The sequence below is a fragment of the Phyllostomus hastatus genome, unplaced genomic scaffold (genome assembly GCF_019186645.2).
Source record: "Phyllostomus hastatus isolate PE091 unplaced genomic scaffold, TTU_PhHast_1.1 phas_scaffold_1066, whole genome shotgun sequence".
Lineage (NCBI taxonomy): Eukaryota > Metazoa > Chordata > Mammalia > Chiroptera > Phyllostomidae > Phyllostomus > Phyllostomus hastatus.
This window is the reverse complement of record NW_025334004.1, coordinates 4,586,085-4,605,670: the sequence shown is the minus strand read 5'-3', so window position 1 is coordinate 4,605,670 and position 19,586 is coordinate 4,586,085. Positions and strand designations below refer to the sequence as shown.

The 19,586-nt window shown below is 41.9% G+C and overlaps 1 protein-coding gene across 4 annotated transcripts in view; it reads left to right on the top strand.

Annotated features, from left to right (window-relative positions):
* Positions 1-780: 780 nt before the first annotated feature.
* Positions 781-19,586, top strand: part of PANK1 (pantothenate kinase 1) — a 55,515-nt gene continuing 36,709 nt past the window's right edge. For 2 of the 4 annotated variants that reach the window (XM_045854330.1, XM_045854331.1), the window contains exon 1: positions 2,390-2,621. In XM_045854330.1, the coding sequence (XP_045710286.1) occupies positions 2,594-2,621 (28 nt within the window). In that variant the 5' untranslated portion in view covers positions 2,390-2,593. Of the gene's footprint in view, positions 1,726-2,389; positions 2,622-19,259; positions 19,279-19,586 lie in introns of those variants that run through there. The other 2 variants (XM_045854329.1, XM_045854333.1) reach the window with 2 other exon arrangements.

Sequence of the window (19,586 nt, the reverse complement as noted above, 5' to 3'; positions counted from 1 at the left end):
GCTGGAAGGCACTGCCCAATCTGAGCTGCAGGCCCTGGCTGCTGCTGAACACACGCAGGCCCCTGACTCCTCTTTAGATTAAGCACAAATGATGGAGAACATCACGCACAATAAATCACACTATAAATATGGCTGCAAGCATGGTTTGTTTCTCTTGTTTGAAATGAAGGGTGAACTACTAACAATGTAATAAGAATAATGACCTCTTCTGGGCATTTACCCTGTGACATTGTACCAGGTACTTTTAGATTAAAAAATTTAGGCCTCGGGGATTACACAATTTTGGGAAGGTCTGTACCGCCCAAATTTGTCCTGCCTTTAATTAAGCATGCCCAGTCCTGTTTTGTATGGCCAGGTGTGTTAACTTCAGCAATGACTTTCTCTGGGTTTGCTCAATGGCTAAATTGAGATTTGAACCCAGTTTCGACTCCAAAGCTTATGGAGTTCACCACCATTCGATGCGGAAATAGCATGACATTGTCTCTTCGAGTCCTTTCTGGATGAGGAAAGTGCTTTTTGTAGCTGGGACTGCTTCTGTTTACTTGGTCTCTTCCAGCACTTGTTAATCCTGCCTACAGCTGTGTCCTTCACTGTCCTTACACTGTATTCCTAGGTTTCCTCTCTGCAAAAGATAACTCCACGAGACCACATGGTGCTTGTGTTTGTGCCAGCAGAGAAATGTACTCCTCTCCCTCTCCAAATCATCCTACCCTTCTAAAAATAATCGGTCTCCTCCCTCCTCTCAGGACTGTGAGTAGTTTAGTCACTTAACCAAACACAGGCACACTCACAAAGGTTTGAGGGTGGGAACGACGTGAATGACCTTGCAGAGGTATCTAGCCCACCAGGGACAAGATTAACAAACCCGAAACCTCTACAAATATTTAACGTCTTCCTCCTGCATTCCTCCGGAAGCTTCTCGTTTCTCTCTCGCCCACCTCGTCCAGTCTCCTCTCTGCTCGCTCGGCTAGACAAAGCCCAACCCGCCCATCTCTTTGCAAACCCAGAGAACTTCAGTCCCCATGTTGAAAGTCGTCGGCGGCGGTGGCGGGCAGGACTGGGCATGCTCAGTAGCAGGGACAGGTCTGGGAAGCGAGGAAGCCGCGTTTGAAGTCGCGCGGCTCGTGGATCGGAGGGAGGTGGGCTGCGGGGGCCCCGGTTGGGGGTGCGCGGAAATCTCAGATTCCGCGCCGGGGGCGGGCATGCTTCAGGCGGGTGGGGCGGAGACCGCATGCGGGGGGCAGGACGCGGAGGAGCTGGTGGAGCCGGTAGGAGGAGGGGAGGAGCGCTCAGCTCGCCATCCCCCGGCGCCGGCTCTGCGGCTGCTGAATCGGAAGCCGCAGGGAGGATCCGGGGAAATAAAGACGTCCGAGAATGACCTCCAGCGAGGCCGCCTGAGGCGGGGCCCGCGCGCTGTCCCACCAGCCTCCAGTATGGGAGACTACGGTGGACAGGCTGAACGCTCAGCCCTTCACGCCCCGGCGACCCCCCCGGGCGCTGGCGCTGCTGCGGTGAACGGGCTGCTGCAGAACGGCTTCCACCCACCGCCCGTCCAGCCGCCGCGCCTCTGCAGCCGGGGCCCCGCCGGCGTCGGTGACGCCGCGCCCCCGCGCCTACCGCTCCTACCGGAGCTCAAGCCGCAGCCGCCTCCCCCTCAGCACGACTCCCCGGCCAAGAAATGCCGCCTACGGAGGAGGATGGACTCCGGAAAGAAGAACAGGCCGCGTAAGTACCCCCGGGAGGGGAGTGCCAGCGCGAGGCAGGCGCAGCGCGCGGGGCCAGACATCCCCGAACGGCGGGGCGGCCGGTGCGCCACAGCGTCGGTCGCCGGGGAACTGCGGGCGAGTGCGTCTGGAACTAGTTTTCTCTCAAGCGGTTCTGAATACTAAAGCTCGCAGCTAGAGCCTGAACTTTGCCTGTTTGCATCTGTAGAATGGGCCGATTGGACACAGAGCCTGAGCTGCTACCTGGGTCACGGCTCTATAGAAGGCAAAGCCACTGTCTGGCTTTCTAGTTTGTTGGTGGAAAAATGCACGCGTGTGAACATTTCATGGGGTCCGGGAATAAAGATAGAACTGGAGGAACGGTCGGAGCTCCCCTTTTCTTCCTCAGAGCTTGTCTTCCTGGGGTTGGCGCTTCGGCAGCCAGCTTGCCCTTTGAATCGTAGAGTAGCCGCCAGAACCGTGGGTCTATTGGCGAGCGCTAGATCTGGAGGCGTGGAGTTTGACAACCTTCAAATCACAGCCTATTAAACGCTGTTTCCTCACAGCCAATGAAAGGACCTGTTGGGCCAGACACACCCACTGATACCATGTGGGCCGGAACTATGTGGGCCAATGAGGATTGGAGGTGGTTTTTTTTTTTTTTCCCCGGGAGTGGAGAGGTAGAGTTAAGGGTTTCTAATGGTAATACCCAGCGCAGAAACCTGAAATGCATTATTTCACAATCTAAAGCTTGTATATATAATGTTAAGTTGTAGAGTACCTTCCCAGCAGGGCGTTCTGGGATGTAAGTTTGTAGGTCGAACTTAGAACTGGTTTTTCCTATCTGAACGAACCTCGCTTAACTAGTTACCTCTTTCTGGGTGTCTTTAATGAAGCTTAAAAATGGCAAAAAACAAAGTAAGTAGAATGCATGCTACTAAATAATTGCATTAAAACGTGCACCTTTTGCGTATAGATTATTCTGTTTGATATAGGGAAATTGCTAGATAAATTTGGGATGTGTCTGTAAAAGCTCGGTATTTGGCAAGCAGCTTCAGTTTCTTCTGTGTCAATATATCAGTTTAGACTCTTAGCTTTTCTGCGTTCAATTAAAGTCCCTGAGACTTTGGAAAGTATTTTAACCTGATTGGAATGTGGTGACTGATACTGTGTTCTGTAGGTCTGAAATGTTTAGAATGGATGTTAAGATCTTCTTTGGAACTTGGAAGCCACACAGCAGATTTGGCTATGGTTCTAAGGAAGACATATAGTACCCGAATTTGTCTTTTGTTTTTGAGATTTTTTAAAGAAAAATGACTATGCATGTAGTGTTGTTACTTATGATTTATTAACCTGTTTTACTTCTTTTGAAACCACATTTTAGTTATTTCTGATCTATATTAACAAATTGTATGAGAGCTTGAAATGTAAATAGCTAACTATAATGAAAGAACTGTACTGAGTTTTTGTTTAGTATTGCTTGCGAGTGGTCTGTGCTTAATTAAAGGTATAACACATCTTAAAATAATTTATGAGGAATTGAAAATACACTCTTAGTAATGGCTTGGGGGCAGAGTAAAAATAACCTTGAGCCTTCACTTATGCTTGCAAATCCACAGGGATCATTATTTTAGAATACAAGAAAATATAACTTTATGCCTCTGTGCTTTGTGTCAGAAAATAGTTTGTATTTTTTTACAAAAATAAAAATTTTAGTTATTTTAAGTTTAGTGACCATGATACTTACTTATGAGCTTTTAAAAAGGACTCATCAAAATTGACTTTGATTATCCTATCATGTTTTCTTTTCTCCAATTCGAACAAACATTTCTAAAGTAAATTGCACATGTTCTGAATCACATATGCTGGGTTCATCCACCACTGAAATTTCTTAGTTAAAACTAGGCTTAATTTTGCCCGGGCTAGTGTAGCTCAGTGGATTGAGTGTGGGCCTGTGAACCAAAAGGTTGCTGGTTCAATTCCCAGTCAGGGCACATATATGGGTTACAGGCCAAGTCCCCAGTGGGGGGCATGTGAGAGGCAACCACACATTGATGTTTCTCTCCCTCCCTTTCTTCTTTTCTTCCTCTCTCTCTAAAAATAAATAAATAAAATCTTAAAAACAAAGCAAAACTAGCAAAATCTTAATACATTGCCTATTAACATTCAGGAATCTTTTTATAAAAAATATTGCTCAATCAGGTACTGTAAGATCCATCTACTTAAAGTTAAGCATATCCCTATTTTCTTGTGCTTGATAGGTTTTCTGTGAGCAATTATTACAAAGACTAAGTGCTTTTTTATTAATCATTTTTAATTAATATCCAAATACAGTTGCCTCCATTCCCCCCCCCCCCCCACTTTATTTAAGTCCTTTTAATGAAATTGAAGAGTATGTCACTGGTGGAAGCATTAAAGCTGGATAAATAATTTCTCCTTACCAGTTTACAACATCAGACACCTACTTCTGTCCAAACAAGAGGTATGTCAGGGCAGTCAGGTTATCGCTTCTCAGGCACCTGTGTGTGGATGTGTTTCTGTCTGGTAGTACTTTGGTAGAATACAATATTCAATAAAATGCCTAATGTTTAAACACAATAAGTGGAATAAAAAATAAATAGTTCAACATAAAAATGAGACCAGTGGCAGACTGATTTTGGTAATCAAGGAAAGGGAAATATCATCTACTGTTTCCATCTAAAGGACCATCACCTCACCAAACCTTATCTTTGGAAAGTTTTTCCAGCATAGCTTCCTTTCTTGGCTACTTTACCTGCCTCTGCTACTTAGCAATTGTGTGACCTTAAGTTGTTAGCTCTCATTTTGAAATGCTGGACTTGGTTAGGTGATCTCCGAGTGTTTCTTGTACCTTCAAAATTCTAAAATCCTTTGGAGCTGACAGTCCTTCCTGCCTGACCTGTACACGAAGTTGTTCACTCTGCCACACATATGACTTAGTATTTAGTTAATGCATTTTTAGCCCTGCACCAGTTGTTTCATGTCATTTGTCTGACCCCTCCAATTAAATCGGAAGACTGATAATAGATGATATATTTTTTCTCTCATTCCTTGTACATGAATATTTGGTTGATGTCACAGAAAAAGGGGACCAGTGGGATTACCACCTCATCGAGGTAGCTGTTTCCATCTCGGTGACAGACTTTGGCAAAGTCTTCAGTGGAGTTTCCCATCAGGCATCAATAGGGAGATTCCTTTGGTCTGCTCTTTGGTGCTCTGATTGTTTGAAGCATAGGTTGTATAAATGGCAACTTAAGGAATCAGCTCACTTGCCAAATATTTTGAAACTAATGGTAGTTCTAATAAGATTCAGTGAGCGCCTAATGTAGTATTATAAATGCTGTAGTCATTCAAATCCCAGAGGGCTTGAGTTTCAATTGCAGACAAATGACCAGGCACCAGTTATTTAACTTCTGTGTTTCAGTTTTAGTATCGGTAGGATGGAAATAATCATACTGTCTCATCGGGTTGATGTGGAGATTAAATGAGGTAATACACACAAAGAACTTAGATTCCTGCTTGTCACATAGCAGTTATTCTGTAAATGCCAGCTCTCTTCACCACACAGAACACCATCCACCATTAATCCATAGCACAAGACAATTGAGCTGGCACAGACAACATCAGACTGACTTTCTCAGTTGGAAAAGAAAAAGTCCTACAATAAGAAAGACCAAAAAGTTTTGTTTGATTAGCTGTAACACTCCTACTCCCGTAAGTACTTTATTTTACCCTCTCCCCTCAACTGGATAATACAAACATATACCACAAAAAAGCAGGGACCCACAGTCCCATCACTCAGAAAAGAGCTTAAAATGTGCCATATTTTAAAGGTAGGACTAAAATGACACTTTGATTACATTTTTGGTTCACAGGTTGGCACTCAGTCCACCGAGCCACACTAGCCAGGGCACAATTACATTTTTATTTTTAAAAAATTTAGCATAAGCATTTTCTTTGAGTATGAAAATGTCATTTTTTAAAAATTTGTTTTTAGAGAGGGAAGGGAGGGAGGGAGAGAGAGAGAGAGAAAGAGAGAGAGAGAGAGAGAGAGAGAGAGAGAGAGAGAGAGAGAGAGAGAGAAAGAAAGAAACATCAATGTGCGGTTGCTGGGGGTTATGGCCTGCAACCCAGGGATGTGCCCTGGCTGGGAATCAAACCTGTGACACTTTGGTTCGCAGCCCACACTCAATCCACTGAGCTACGCCAGCCAGGGAAAATGTCATTTTTAATGGTTGCATTGTTTCCTCAATATTCCTTTATGTGAATATGCTATGATTTACCTACCCTGTCACATAACTGCAGGCTGCAGTTGGGTCTCTATTTCATTACTAGTGCTGCAGCACCACCTGTGAACATGACTCTTTCCACCCAGTGTGATTTTTGATGAAATTGATAAATACATGCATTCCTTTTGAAGAAATGACACGAAATAGTATAGCGATGTTGCCTTGAAATCCTGGATATTTTAGACCCCAAGGACACTGTTAGATAAGCAGACTGGAGGAGAGGAGAGAAAAGTAAAAGAGATCATTGTTTGAGCCGCTGAACAGTATGCTAACAGAAAGGCAAATGTTGGAGCATCTTGAGAATGCTGGGGAATATGAGCTGCCTTCCTCCTTCTCAGTGTGTCCAAACGAGCAGGAATAAGTGCTGCATCAGTGCGTTGGCCTCATGGGGAGGGAAGATCTGACTTCTCAGATCATCCAGATAGAACACCAGCAGAAAATAGGTGAGAGTTCATTGTGCACATCACACACTCGTGGGTACAAACAGAATAAATCCAAATCTGTTACCAGTTTTAGTGAGCCACCGATGTGAGAGTCACAAGGCTTAGTATTCTAAATATCGGGGAATTTAGCTTTGGCACATGTGTTTTCCACTACTTCTGAATCAGGCTAATTAGAAAAGCCAGAATAAGATACATAGATAGCATTTTTTTGGTTGAATCTGCATTGAGTGTGGATACGTGTGCATTTTAAAAATTTGTTTAATGTTTTTTTAAAGATTTTATTTATTTATTTTTAAAGAGGTGGAGGGAAGGAGAAAGAGAGGGGGAGAAAGAGAGGGAGAGAAAATCAATGTGTGGTTGCCTCTTGTGTGCCCTAAACTTGGGACCTGGCCTGCAACCCAGGCATGTGCCCTGACTGGGAATCGAATCGGCAATCTTTTGGTTTGTGGTCCTGTGCTCAATCCACTGAGCCACACAAGCCAGGGCTGCATTTTTAAATATATAATCAGTACTAGATGGATGAGAAGCATAGGAAATTTAAGAACAAAAGACCAAAATGGAAAGCAAGAGCACACTCAGCATCCAAGTGGTTAAGTCAGGTGTCAGGGTCTGGTAGACATATGAACACCACTTTTCCTCAAAAGATCAGTAAGTGGATTTCAACATTAATATAAAGCATATTTTGTTTGGCATAGTAACCAAAGATGGAAAGAGTGCTGTTAATTTTTAACATGTGGGACATTAAAGAAGCCAATAAAGCAAAATCCATCATGGTATTGGAGAAAGAATTAGTAGGGAAACAAAGAAATGTTGGTTTTAATTGACAGGTTTTACAGGTTTTTGTATGTGTGTGTGATAGTGTACCTTTTAGTTGTGTGTATTTTATTATTTTTAAAGATTTTATTTATTTTTAGAGAAAGGGGAAGGGAGGGAGAAAGAGAGGAGGAGAAACATCAATGTGTGGTTGCCTCTTGTGTGTCCTCCACCAGGGACCCAGCCCGCAACCCAGGCATGTGACCTGACCGGGAATCAATCCAGTGACCCCTTGATTTGTAGGCCTGTGCTCAATTCACTGAGCCACAGCAGCCAAATCTGTGTGTGTGTGTGTGTGTGTGTGTGTGTGTGTGTGTGTGTGTGTGTGTGTATTTTAATACCAACCAGTTACCATGAAAATAAAAATAAATCAAGGTTTGACTTCTGTTATATTTAATTACAAGTGCTTTAGCTTTAATATGTAAGCCAATATTCATGTTGGGATAACAGTATTTTGTTTTTGTTTTTTTTAAATATATTTTATTGATTATGCTATTACAGTTGTCCCATTTCCCCCTTCACTCCCCTCCAGCCTGTACACCCTCTCCCACCCATATCCCCCCCTTTAGTCATGTCCATGTGTCATGCTTATAAGTTCTTTAGCTTCTACATTTCCCATACTATTCTTACCCTCCCCCTATCTATTTTCAACCTACAATCTATGCTACTTATTCTCTGTACCTTTTCCCCCCTCTCCTCCTCCCACTCCCCTGTTGCTAACCCTCCATGTGATCTCCATTTCTGTGGTTCTGTTCTTGTTCTAGCTGTTTGCTTAGTTTCTTTTGGTTTTGCTTTAGGTGTGGTTGTTAATGATTGTGAGTTTGCTGTCCTTTTACTATACATGTTTTTTCTTTATCTTCTTTTCTTAGATAAGTTCCTTTAACATTTCATAAAATAAGGGCTTGGTGATGATGAACTCCTTTAACTTGACTTTATCTGGGAAGCACTTTATCTGCCCTTCCATTCTAAATGAAAGCTTTGCTGGATAGAGTAATCTGGGATATAGGTCCTTGTCTTTCATGACTTGGAATACTTCTTTCCAGCCCCTTCTTGCCTGCAAGGTCTCTTTTGAGAAATCAGCTGACAGGCTGATGGAAACTCCTTTGTAGGTTACTGTCCCCTAATCTCTTGCTGCTTCTAGGATTCTCTCCTTCATTTTTACCTTGGCTAATGTAATTATGATGTGCCTTGGTGTGTTTCTCCTTGGGTCCAACTTTTTTGGGGCTCTCCGAGCTTCCTGGATTTCCTGGAAGTCTATTTCCTTTGCCAGAATGGGGAAGTTCTCCTTTATTATTTGTTCAGATACGTGCTCAATCTGTTGCTTTTCCTCTTCCCCTTCTGGTACCCCTATAATTCGGATGTTGGAACGTTTAAAGATGTCCTGGAGGTTCCTAAGCTTCTCCTCATTTTTTTTTTAATCTTATTTCTCCATTCTTTCCTGTTTGGTTGTTTTTTTCTTCCTTCTGGGCCACTCCATTGACTTGAGTCCCAGTTTCCTTCCCATCACTATTGGTTCTCCGTGCATCTTCCTTCATCTCTTTTATGGTAACCTGTATTTTTTCATCTAATTTGCGCCCAAAATCAACCAATTCTGTGAGCTTCCTGATCACCAGTGTTTTGAACTGTGCATCTGATAGATTGGCTATCTCTTGGTCGCTCAAAAGGATGAGTCCTGGGGCATTGATTTGTTTTTCTGTTTGAGACATGTCTCTCTCTCTCTCTCTCTTTTTTTGGTCTGGTCACTCCTGTTACGGTGAGGGGCGGAGCCTTAGGTGTTTCCCCGGGGCTGGGCACCCCAGTCGCTAGATTGTGATGTTGTATGTGGGGGCGGGGGCGGGAGGGAACAATGGTGGTAGCTCCGTTCTCCTGGGACCTCAGTCCCTTCTCTGGGATCCTGGGTTGTGTGCTCTGCCCTGGTCCACAATCCCCACCTCACTGGGCCCGCCAGCTGCCGCTTGCAAACTCAGGGTCCACCCAACTGTGATCTTGTGCGCCTCAGATGCCTTATGCGCTCGCGGTTGCATTATGCGCTCGCTGCTCTCTGCTCTCCGAGCTGCGACCCGTGCTGCTCTCCGCCCCTCCTACCGGTCTGGAGGAACAGGTCTACTTCAACTTCTTGGCTGTCCGACTTCCATTCAGATAAATTCTCTGTCAGTTCTGGGTGTTATTCTGCCTTTAAATTGTTGTTGTTCTAATCTTGGTTGTGCGTGGAGGTACGGTGCATCCACTTATGCCTCCATCTTGCCAGAAGTCCTTGCATGTAGTCTTTCAGGATAACAGTATTTTGAACCAGGTATGGAAACTGTTCAGTGTACCCAACATGGTACACAGAACTTTTCTTTTCTTTTTTTTAAAGATTGTGTTTATTTATTTTTAGAGAAAGGGGAAAGAAAGGAGAGAAGGAAACATCGATGTGTGGTTGCCTTTGAAGGGTACGTCCCCTTCTAGGGACCTGGCCTGCAATCCAGGCATGTGCCCTGAGTGGGAATCAGACCAGTGACCCTTTGGTTTACAGGCTGGCACTCAATCCACTGAGCCATACCAGCCAGGGCCAGAATTTCTAAGTAGACCCTTTCTCTAGATAGTGCAGGTGTCAAGCTTGGTGTCTCATTACTTATTTATGACATCTTTTAGATGTGTAGAGTTGCCCAATCATGTGTATGTGTGTGTGCGTATTTCTCCTTGGAAATTTATTTGAAAGAAGCAAATGATTCAGAGTTGACAGAACATTATTTTTAAAGGCAGTTCAAAATAATTGGACCTCTCCATTTTGTTTATTTGTATTAATTAATTAATTAATTTTTATTGTTTACACTATTACAGTTCCCACTTTTTCTCTCTTTACCCACCCCCACCCTGCCCCACTCTCTCCCCTTCACGTTGTTGTCTCTGTCCATGGGTTGTGCATAAAGGTTCTTTGTTAAACCCCTTCACCATCATTCATCCCATCTCCCCCCACTCCTTTCTGGCAGCTGTCAGACTGTTTCATGTATCTAAGCTTCTGTTACTATTTTGTTGGTTAGTTTGTTGTGTTAATTAGATTACACATATGAGTGAGATCATATGGTATTTGTCTTTCACTGACTGGCTTAATTCACTTAGCATAATACTCCCCAGGTCCATCCATGCTGTTACAAAATATATGAGTTTCTTTTTTACTGCGGCATAGTATTCTACTGTGCAAATGTGTTATGCCAGAGCTTTTTTATCCACTTATCTACTCCTGGGCACTTAGGCTGTTTCCAAACCTTGGCTGTTGTAAATAGCACTGCTATGAACATAGCGGTGCATATATTTTTTGTGTTGGTGTTTCGGGCTCTTTGGGATATATTCCCAGAAGTGGAATCTCTGGATCAAAAGGGAGTTCCATTTTAAATTTTTTAAGGATACTCCATATTGTTTTCCACAGTGGCTACACCAGTCTACATTCCTGTCAACAGTGCACAAGGGATCCCTTGCCTCCACATCCTCACCAATACTTGTTGTTTGGCTCATTGATGACAGCCATTCTGACAGGTGTAAATGATAGCTCATTGAGGTTTTAATTCGCATTTCTCTGATGATTAGTGATGTTGAGCATTTTTTTCACATGTCTGTGGGCCCTCTGTATGACCTCTTTGGAGAAGTGTCTGTTCAGGCCTTTTACCCATTTCTTAATTGGGTTGTCTTCCTAGTATTAGTTCTTTGTTATTTGGAGATTAAACCCTTATCAAATGTGTCATTGGCAAAAATGATCTCCCTAATAGTGAGTTTCCTACTCGTCCTGCTGATGATTTCTTTAACTGTGCAGGAGCTTTTAAATTTGATATAGTCCCATTTGTTTATTTTTCTCCTTTATTTTTAGTGCCTTAGGAGATATATCAGCAAAAATATTGCTATGTGGGATATCTGAGATTTCACTGCCTATGTTTTCTTTTAGGATTTTTATGGTTTCATAACTTACATTGAAGTCTTTTATCCATTTTGAGTTTATTCTGGTGTATGGTGTAAGTTGGTGGTCTAGTTTCTTTTTTTTTTTGCATGTACCAGTCCAGTCTTCCCAACACAATTTACTGAAGAGGCTGTCTTTCCTCCATTGTATGCTTTTGCCACCTTTGTCAAATATCAATTGATCATACAGGTGTGCATTTATTTCTGGGCTCTCTGTTCTGTTCCATTGGTTTATGTGTCTGTTCTTATGCCAGCACCAGGCTGTTTTTATTACAGTGGCCTTGTAGCATAATTTAATATCAGGAGTCGTGATATTGTTCTTTAGCTTTGTTCTTCTTTTTGCAAGATTGCTGAGGATCTTCAGGGTCTTTTTTGGTACCATGTAAATTTTTGGAATATTTGTTCTAGTTCTGTGAAATATGCAGTTGGTATTTTAATAGGAATTGTGTTGAATGTATAGACTGCTTTGGGTAGTATGGACAGTTTAATGATGTTAATTCTTACTATCCATGAACACGGTGTGTGCTTCCACTAATTTGTATCTTCTTCAATTTTTTTTTCTTTAGTGGCCTATAGTTTTCTGAGTATAGGTCTTTTACCTCCTTAGTTAACTTTATTCTTAGGTACCTTACTATTATTATTTTTGTTGTTGCAATGAAATTGTTTTCTTCCTCTTTCTGATAGCTCATTATTGGTATATAAAAATGCCATCAATTTCTGGTCCTTAATTTTGTATCCTCTGCAGATTTCTTTATAGTTTGGGAAGAGGATAGAAAAATTAGGACAATAGTGGGTCCCTACAGTAGTCACTTTGCTTGATTGAGTAATTAGAGTAGCTATTATTGAGCAACAGCCATGTGCCTATTGTTCTGTATGTGTTTTTACAAAAGCACACAATTACTACTCCCACTATGCATTTGATAGATGGGGAAAAGGAGGCTCAGAGAAGTGAAGCAACCTGCCCTAAACCTGTAGTCAGTGACTGGCAGGGTCAAAATACCAACACAAGTCCAACTCCATGGCCAGCTAGCTGACATTCTTTTCTGCCCCAATGAGACTATTATGTATATATGTTGGGAAAAAAGTATGTTCTGTAAAACTTTCAGAAGAGATAAGTGTATGAAATTATCTTTGTATTTTTACACCTTTGGCAAAAAGCTCATCTGTGTGTGGAAGTAACAGTAGCAGCAGACACTCCCAGCACCCTGTGAGGTAGGTATCACTGTAGATTGAATGTTCGTGTTCCTCCAAATCCATATGCTACATCTGAACCCCAGGGTGTTGGTATTAAGAGGTAGGGCCTTTAGGAGGTGATTGTTAGGTCATGATGTTTGAGCCCTCACGATTGGGATTAGTGCTCTTATAAAAGAGACCCTGGAGAGCTAGCTGGCCCCTTCTGCCCTATGAGGTCACAGCGAACAGACAGCTGGCTATCTAGGAAGCTGGTCCTAATCAGACAGTAAATCTGCCAGGACCTTATCTTGGATTCTAGAACTGTGAGAAATAAATTTCTGTTGTTTATAAGCTACCCAGTGTATTGTATTTCTGTTAAAGCAGACCAAATGGAGTGAGACAGGTACTATCATGATCTTCCTCTGCAGGAGAAGAAGCTGAGGGAGAGCTCAATTACATGGGGTGAAACCACCTAAGTTCAGATTTTGACTCTGCTGGGCCATGAGATGCTGGTGGGTTCCTGGGAAGTGTGGGCAGTTTCTGGAGTGGAGCCACCAGACCTGGATTCTGATCCTCATTCTACTATTTATTAAGTGTGAGATTCTTAACTTCTTAGAAGCTTGCTTTGTTGAGTAGAAATAAATGGTGCCTGTGTAGAAATGTAGAAAACATCAACTGTGTGGTAGAATGCCTGGACCCCGGTGTGTGCATAGTAAAGGATATTTTACTATTAATACTAGCTACTATTAATAAAGGGCATATATTATTAATGTTATTGCTGTTAGGCATAGATATATATATATGCATATGTATTTATTTATTTTAGAGAGTGAAAAGGAGAGAGAGAAACGTCAATTTGTTTCACTTATTTATGCATCAATTCATCAATCAATTCTTGTATGCACCTTGACCAGGGATCGAACCTGCAACCTCGGTGTATGGCAATCCTGTTCTAACCAACTGAACTACCTGGCCAGGGTGCTAACAGAGGCTTTTAAAACTTTCTTAAGTCTCAGAATTTCCATGAACTCATCTTGTTCCAACTGAGAACCTTTTTGAGATTGGGTTTCTCGATATCGTCCAACTTGAACTGACATCAGCTTAATGGAATCTCCCCTAATTCCCTCTGACATTTCTAGAAGGATATCTGACCTGTGTCACAAGTCTTGACCTCATTGTCACTTTCACAGATTGCTCCATTACGACTACTGAGACTGAGTACAGTGAGCATACCCTGCATTAGAGTGATGTTGGCAACTTTGTTAAGAAGAGAGTATAATTCACATTACTGCTAATCTAATGTCAGGACCAAGTTCCTTTTAAGAAGGAATTATTATCTTCCTTTGATCTCTACTGTTTGGTATCTCAGGCCTTGAGAGAGGCATATATGCACAAAAGAGATAAGGATTGGAAAGTGAGCGTGTTTCCTTTATGAAAGCTGAATGAATTGAACAGGGCTTCAGAATTCAGAACAGCTGCATCCAGTTCTTGGACCTTAGTTTTAACCCACAGCCAAGCAAACTTCATTCTGGCAGATGAGGACACAGGTATTTCTGGGCACCTTTTGACTTCGAGACTAGCATATGAACCTTCTGGTGTGTCTGGCCTTGACCCTAGGCTGAATCTGAGGCCACAGGGATTTTAGGTTGCAACTCAGGACAGTTTGGCCCTTCGTCAACATCTGTGGCCTGTGGCCAGCCTGGGCAGTGCTGGTTACCAGGAGCCCTCTGAGGCTTCTGGACAAACAGCTTCTCTCCATCTTGAGGTCAGCAGTCCAGGAGTGAAAGAGACTGGGATGGACTTAGTTAACCTCAAGCTTGATATGTGTAAGCAGTGTGGTGAGGCTTCCAGCAAAACGTAAGCCCTCAGTAAATGTTAGCTATTTTTATGGGTGCTGGTGTTAGCTGTCCTTCTTTATATAAGTCAAATCTGCCCTGCCTACATTTTACCCTGTGTTCCTTGACAATACAGTATACCTAATGTCTTCTACATGACAGCTCATTAGGTAGCTAAAACAGTTGTTTCATCTTGACTTTTCTTGGGGTCCTACCCTCTGAAGAACCAAGACCCAAGCCCTCCCTCGCCACACTTCATCACCCATGAGATTCAGTTTGGGTTTTTTGGAGTACTAGAAAGTATTAAAGTTTAGAGTGAAGGATGGCTTCTTGAGGTTTTCATAAAGGGATCAGGTAAGTGTTGACCTGGGAGGTCTTGAACACTGAGATTTCATAATCCTATGGATCCCACAGGGGCAAACTGGGTTTTATTCCTTTGGGCCAGGCACTGCGCTCAACTTTGGGTGACACACTCGGTCTCATGTAGTTCTGAGCTGGAGGGCATCCTGACGCTGTTGCCTGGGTTGATTTTACCAAATGCTCTGGTACACTCGGTCTCATGTAGTTCTGAGCTGGAGGGCATCCTGACGCTGTTGCCTGGCTTGATTTTACTAAATGCTCTGGTACACTCGGTCTCATGTAGTTCTGAGCTGGAGGGCATCCTGACGCTGTTGCCTGGCTTGATTTTACTAAATGCTCTGGTGGCTCCACAGATCACTGTGCTGTGGGCATTTGAGTCAGAGGACTTGAGCATAGTTGAGGGTGTCACTATTTATGCTTCCCCAGCTGCCTGTGTTTGAGGGAAAACGTCTAAAGTGATACTATACATTTAGGGAAGGAAGGTAATAGTATCAGTTTAGCCAAGGAAACATCATGTCTTTCTACCTTTAAAGGAAGGTTCTTACTATAAGTAACTTGCCAAAATGTGATTTATTCTCTGGGGTGACCACATAATATTTCATCCACACTTTCAGAAGAGTGGTGGGAGTACCACAGGAGCCCCGGTAGTATGCTGGCCTTGGCTCCTACAGGCTCTAGGAGCTGGTTGTATGCATTACTTCCCAACTCTGCATTCAGTGTCCTTGTGTTTGTAACTTCAAAGTGGCCATAGCGGGTGTATTTATGCAATGAAAATTGGCAAATGCTGAAAATCAGGACTTTATTTTCAGAGAGCCAGTTGTTAAGTATTTACCAGTATACCACTGACTGGGATTCAGGTCACGTGTCACTCAGAGAAAAGTCCCAGAGAGCATCAGTAATACAAACTGAATTATTAAAGGACAGGAGGCAGAGAATGGGAGGAAAGGTCAACATGTCCTCTGCTAAGTAGGACAATGCCAGAAGACCAGTTAGATGAGGGAGCCTCATTCTCAGGAAATAGTGTATTCTATAAATATTTGAGGGCCCACTAAGGTACGAGGGTAGACTTTAGAATCATATTATTATCTGCCTCCCTCTCTCCCTCTTCAATTCCTACCTCAAATACAGTTGGCCCCAGTGCTGAATTGTCCAGTAAGTAGAACGAGCAGGTGTTAAGTGTACCAGCAATGTAGCAGGGACCAAGGAAAGAAGAAGAAAAGAATATACTACACATCTTCATGATATATATGTATATATACATGCAATAACATATTAATCATAGGAAATTCATAACTTTGAACTTCTTTATCCTTATCTCATGATTCACTATTTTTATTTTAAATGACTTGGATTATGTTGAGTTCCACATTTATTACTTAGGGATTGGGGAAGACCAACATTTTTTTCCTTTAACTAGGTGTAAATCTGGCCCCAGTTGAGATGGGCACCTTTCCAGTGCCTGTATTGCTGCTGAAATGTCAGGGTGGAGTTGCCAGAATATCTTCACTGCAGGTTTCTGGGTAGGACAGGCAGGTTGAAATTTGTCCCAGTTAGGACAGGCAGGTTGAAGTTTGTCCCAGCCGAGAGAAGGAGCTTGGTAGGTTTGGTTCTGTACACAGGAGCCGTGAGACAAAAAAGGGACTTCCCCTTCACACCCATTGGAATTTAAGTCCAAAGGCAAACTCAATGTGCTCCATTGGCCCTCTTACTGCCCTGAGAGAATATTAGGGGAGTGTTGAAATTTAAAAACAATCTTTTTATTTGGGAAAATTTTCGAAGTTATAAGAAACCAGGGTGTAGAGTATAGATAACTGCTAATTACTCACTCATCACTCAGCTTCTCTCATTATCAACTCATGTACAATCTTACTTTATCTATGACACTGGGCCCTTCCCCTCCCAAACTGATGATATTGAAGCAAATCTCAGATATCATATCATTTCATTGGTAAATGTTTTCATATGTATTTCTAAAAGAACTCTTTTTAAAATTTTTATTTATTTATTTATTTTTATAATTGTTCAAGTACAATTTTCTGTCTTTTCCCCCCAACCCAGCTTAACCCCCCTATCCCTCCCCACCTCCCTCCCATTTCCACCTGTTATTGTCCATGTGTCCTTTATAATTGTTCCTGCAAACCCTTCGCCCTTTTCCCCTATAATCCCCTCTCCTCTCCCCTCTGGTCACTGTCAGTCTGTTCTCAATTTCAGTGTTTTTGGTTATATTTTGCTTGTTTCTTTGTTTTGTTGATTAGGTTACTGTTAATGGTGAGATCATATGGTATTTGTCTTTCACCGCCTGGCTTATTTCACCTAGCATAATGTTTTCCAGTTCCATTCATGCTGTTGCAAAGGGTAGGAGCTCCTTCTTTCCTTCTGCTGCATTGAATTCCATTGTGTAAATGTACTGTAGTTTTTTGATCCATCCATTTATTGATGGGCATTTAGGTGGCTTCCAGCACTTGGCTATTGTAAATTGTGCTACTATGAACATTGGGGTGCATAGGTTCTTTTGGATTGGTGTTTCAGTGTTCTTAGGATATAATCCTAGCAGTGGAATTGCTGGGTCAAAAGGCAGATCCATTTTTAGTTTTCTGAGGAAATTCCATACTGTTTTCCACAGTGGTTGTACCAGTCTGTAATCCCATCAAGAGTGCACTAGGGTTCCCTTTTCCCCACAATCTTTCCAACACTTGCTTGTAGCTTTGTTTATGATGGCCATTCTGACTGGTATGGGGTGGTATCTCATCGTGGTTTTAATTTGCATCTCTCTTATAGCTAGAGATACTGAGCATCTTTTCACATGTCTCTGGACCCTCTGTATGTCCTCCTGGGAGAAGAGTCTGTTCAAGTCCTAAAAGAACTCTCTTAAAGAACACAACTGTAATCTGTTACTTGTTGAAAAAGTGAACAATGTGTTGTATCCAGTTGAGAAACCATAGAATTTTATGATGCACAATTAGATAATAAATTTGTTCTCTAAACACAGTTCACATTATTACATTCCATTTGTTGATAGATATAGATGATAATCTGACACTGGGTTGTTTCTGAGGATTCATTCGATTTTCAGTACCTCCTAGCATTTTGTTTATTATCAGTTTAACCATTTCTTCATGGTCTGAGATTTGAAACCTCATTCTTGGAATGATATAGCCCTCTGCCAAAAAAGGTGCTTTGGGATCACTCCCAAGTCACTGGGCTAGAAGCGATCAGTATCTCCTCTGTAGTTTTTGTTTTGAGATTGAGAGATTAGGAATAATATTAAGAGAATTCTGCTCCTCTCCATTCCTCAAAAGTCGTTAGTGAGCACAAGAGTCATTGGTGTGAGCAGGCAAGCTAACACCTAGGACTGCCTGGGTGCAGGCCCTGGAGGCTGGCAGCCTGGTGGTCCAGGGTAGAACCTGGAACTAAGACAAAGACCTGAGTCTGTTGAGTGTCACTCTTCTTTGTCAGGTGTTCCTGGGGATCAGACCGATTAAACATCATGGAATTCTCATCTAGATAACTTCCAGAGCTGGTTTACTTCTATTAGTTTCATGACTTTTTCAGTTTTATGCAAAATGGGCTTCACATGCATTTTATACACCCCTGCCTTCTTTGACAGAATAATGAACATCATTTAATATTTTCTAATAACACAGAGACATCACTAATATCAGTTTTTTTTTTTACCAGATTGTATAAGTCATGGTGGACAAAATTTTCGGGTTTGCTCTTTCATTTTTCTGTCAGTGGGTATTTGTTATGCATCAGCTATGTAAAGGATGGAACTTTTAACAGGTCCAAATAATTCACTCAAAATTCTTTTCTAAAAATAATTTTGTCTACTTAAAAGCTATAATTAAAAAGCCTGTGGGCAACCACCTAACTAAGGTTTGGGTGGGTTCCTTAATCTCTCTGAGCCTTAGTTTCTTCAGCTGTAAAATGGGCATAACATTAGTGCTTGCCGACCCCATTGGGATATGAGAATTAAATTAAATATTGCATGGAAAGCTCTCAGCACAGCGCCTGGCATGTACTGAGCCCAGAGTGTTAGTTGGTACAGTGCTGCTGCTGGGTTAACACATTATTTATAGACATTGGAATAAGCTTCTGAATTCTTATAAACAGATCATTTATTGGTGAGTTTGTAGCGCTTCATGAAGTCTTTTAAAAAGTTTGGCCTCTGTGTGTATGTCCACACAAAATTGCATAAGCCAGTACACCATTTCGGCTCATGTGTACCAAACTTGATTAATTTTTAGGAGAAGCTTAAGTTTATTTGCTTGGCAAATGTTCTCTGTTTGGCTTGGGCCAGTTACATAATAACAAGTAAATGGGTAACCTGTCCAGTCCTGGTAATGTTCTTCTTAGATTTTTAACACTTATCAGGTTTAGATGCTTTCTGTTTGATTTTTATATCTACTATAAGCAAAGCAAGGAGTTGTTAGATAATTTTAGTATTCAGCTTTTTGTGGAACACTTTCAGTAACTCTTTTCAAGCTACTGAATCAGTTTTGATTCAGAAAATCCCTAAGATGGCAAGGAAAGCTGTTTGAAAAACAGCTAGGATGGGCACATACTCTCTGGGCAGCGGGCTCCCCCACATTGTGGAGTCCACACGGATGGGATACAGCAAGTTCACGGGACCACGGCTGTCACATGGAAGTGACAGCTTTCCAGTCCTTTTGTTCATCGAAATAGCATCGTTCTCACTGACTTTACACAAAATGTGAGTTTTGGGGGTAAAATAAACCAATGTAAATAAGATGTTGTTTTTTATCTCTTTCATATGTGAGGTCCACAGTTAAGAAGTAATAGGACAAAAAAGTTCCAATGCTAAAGAGTTTGAAAATCTCACCTTAACAACATAAGGACATATGCCCCCAAACTAAATGGTGCCAGATAAATAAAATATTTTAAAATTCATATTTATACTTTCAAGTTTTAATCTCTTCCCAGTTAGATGTTATATCTAGCTGTGCCTTTGATAAAGATTGTTATAGTAAAAAAAACCCCGTTTATTATTAATTACAGTGA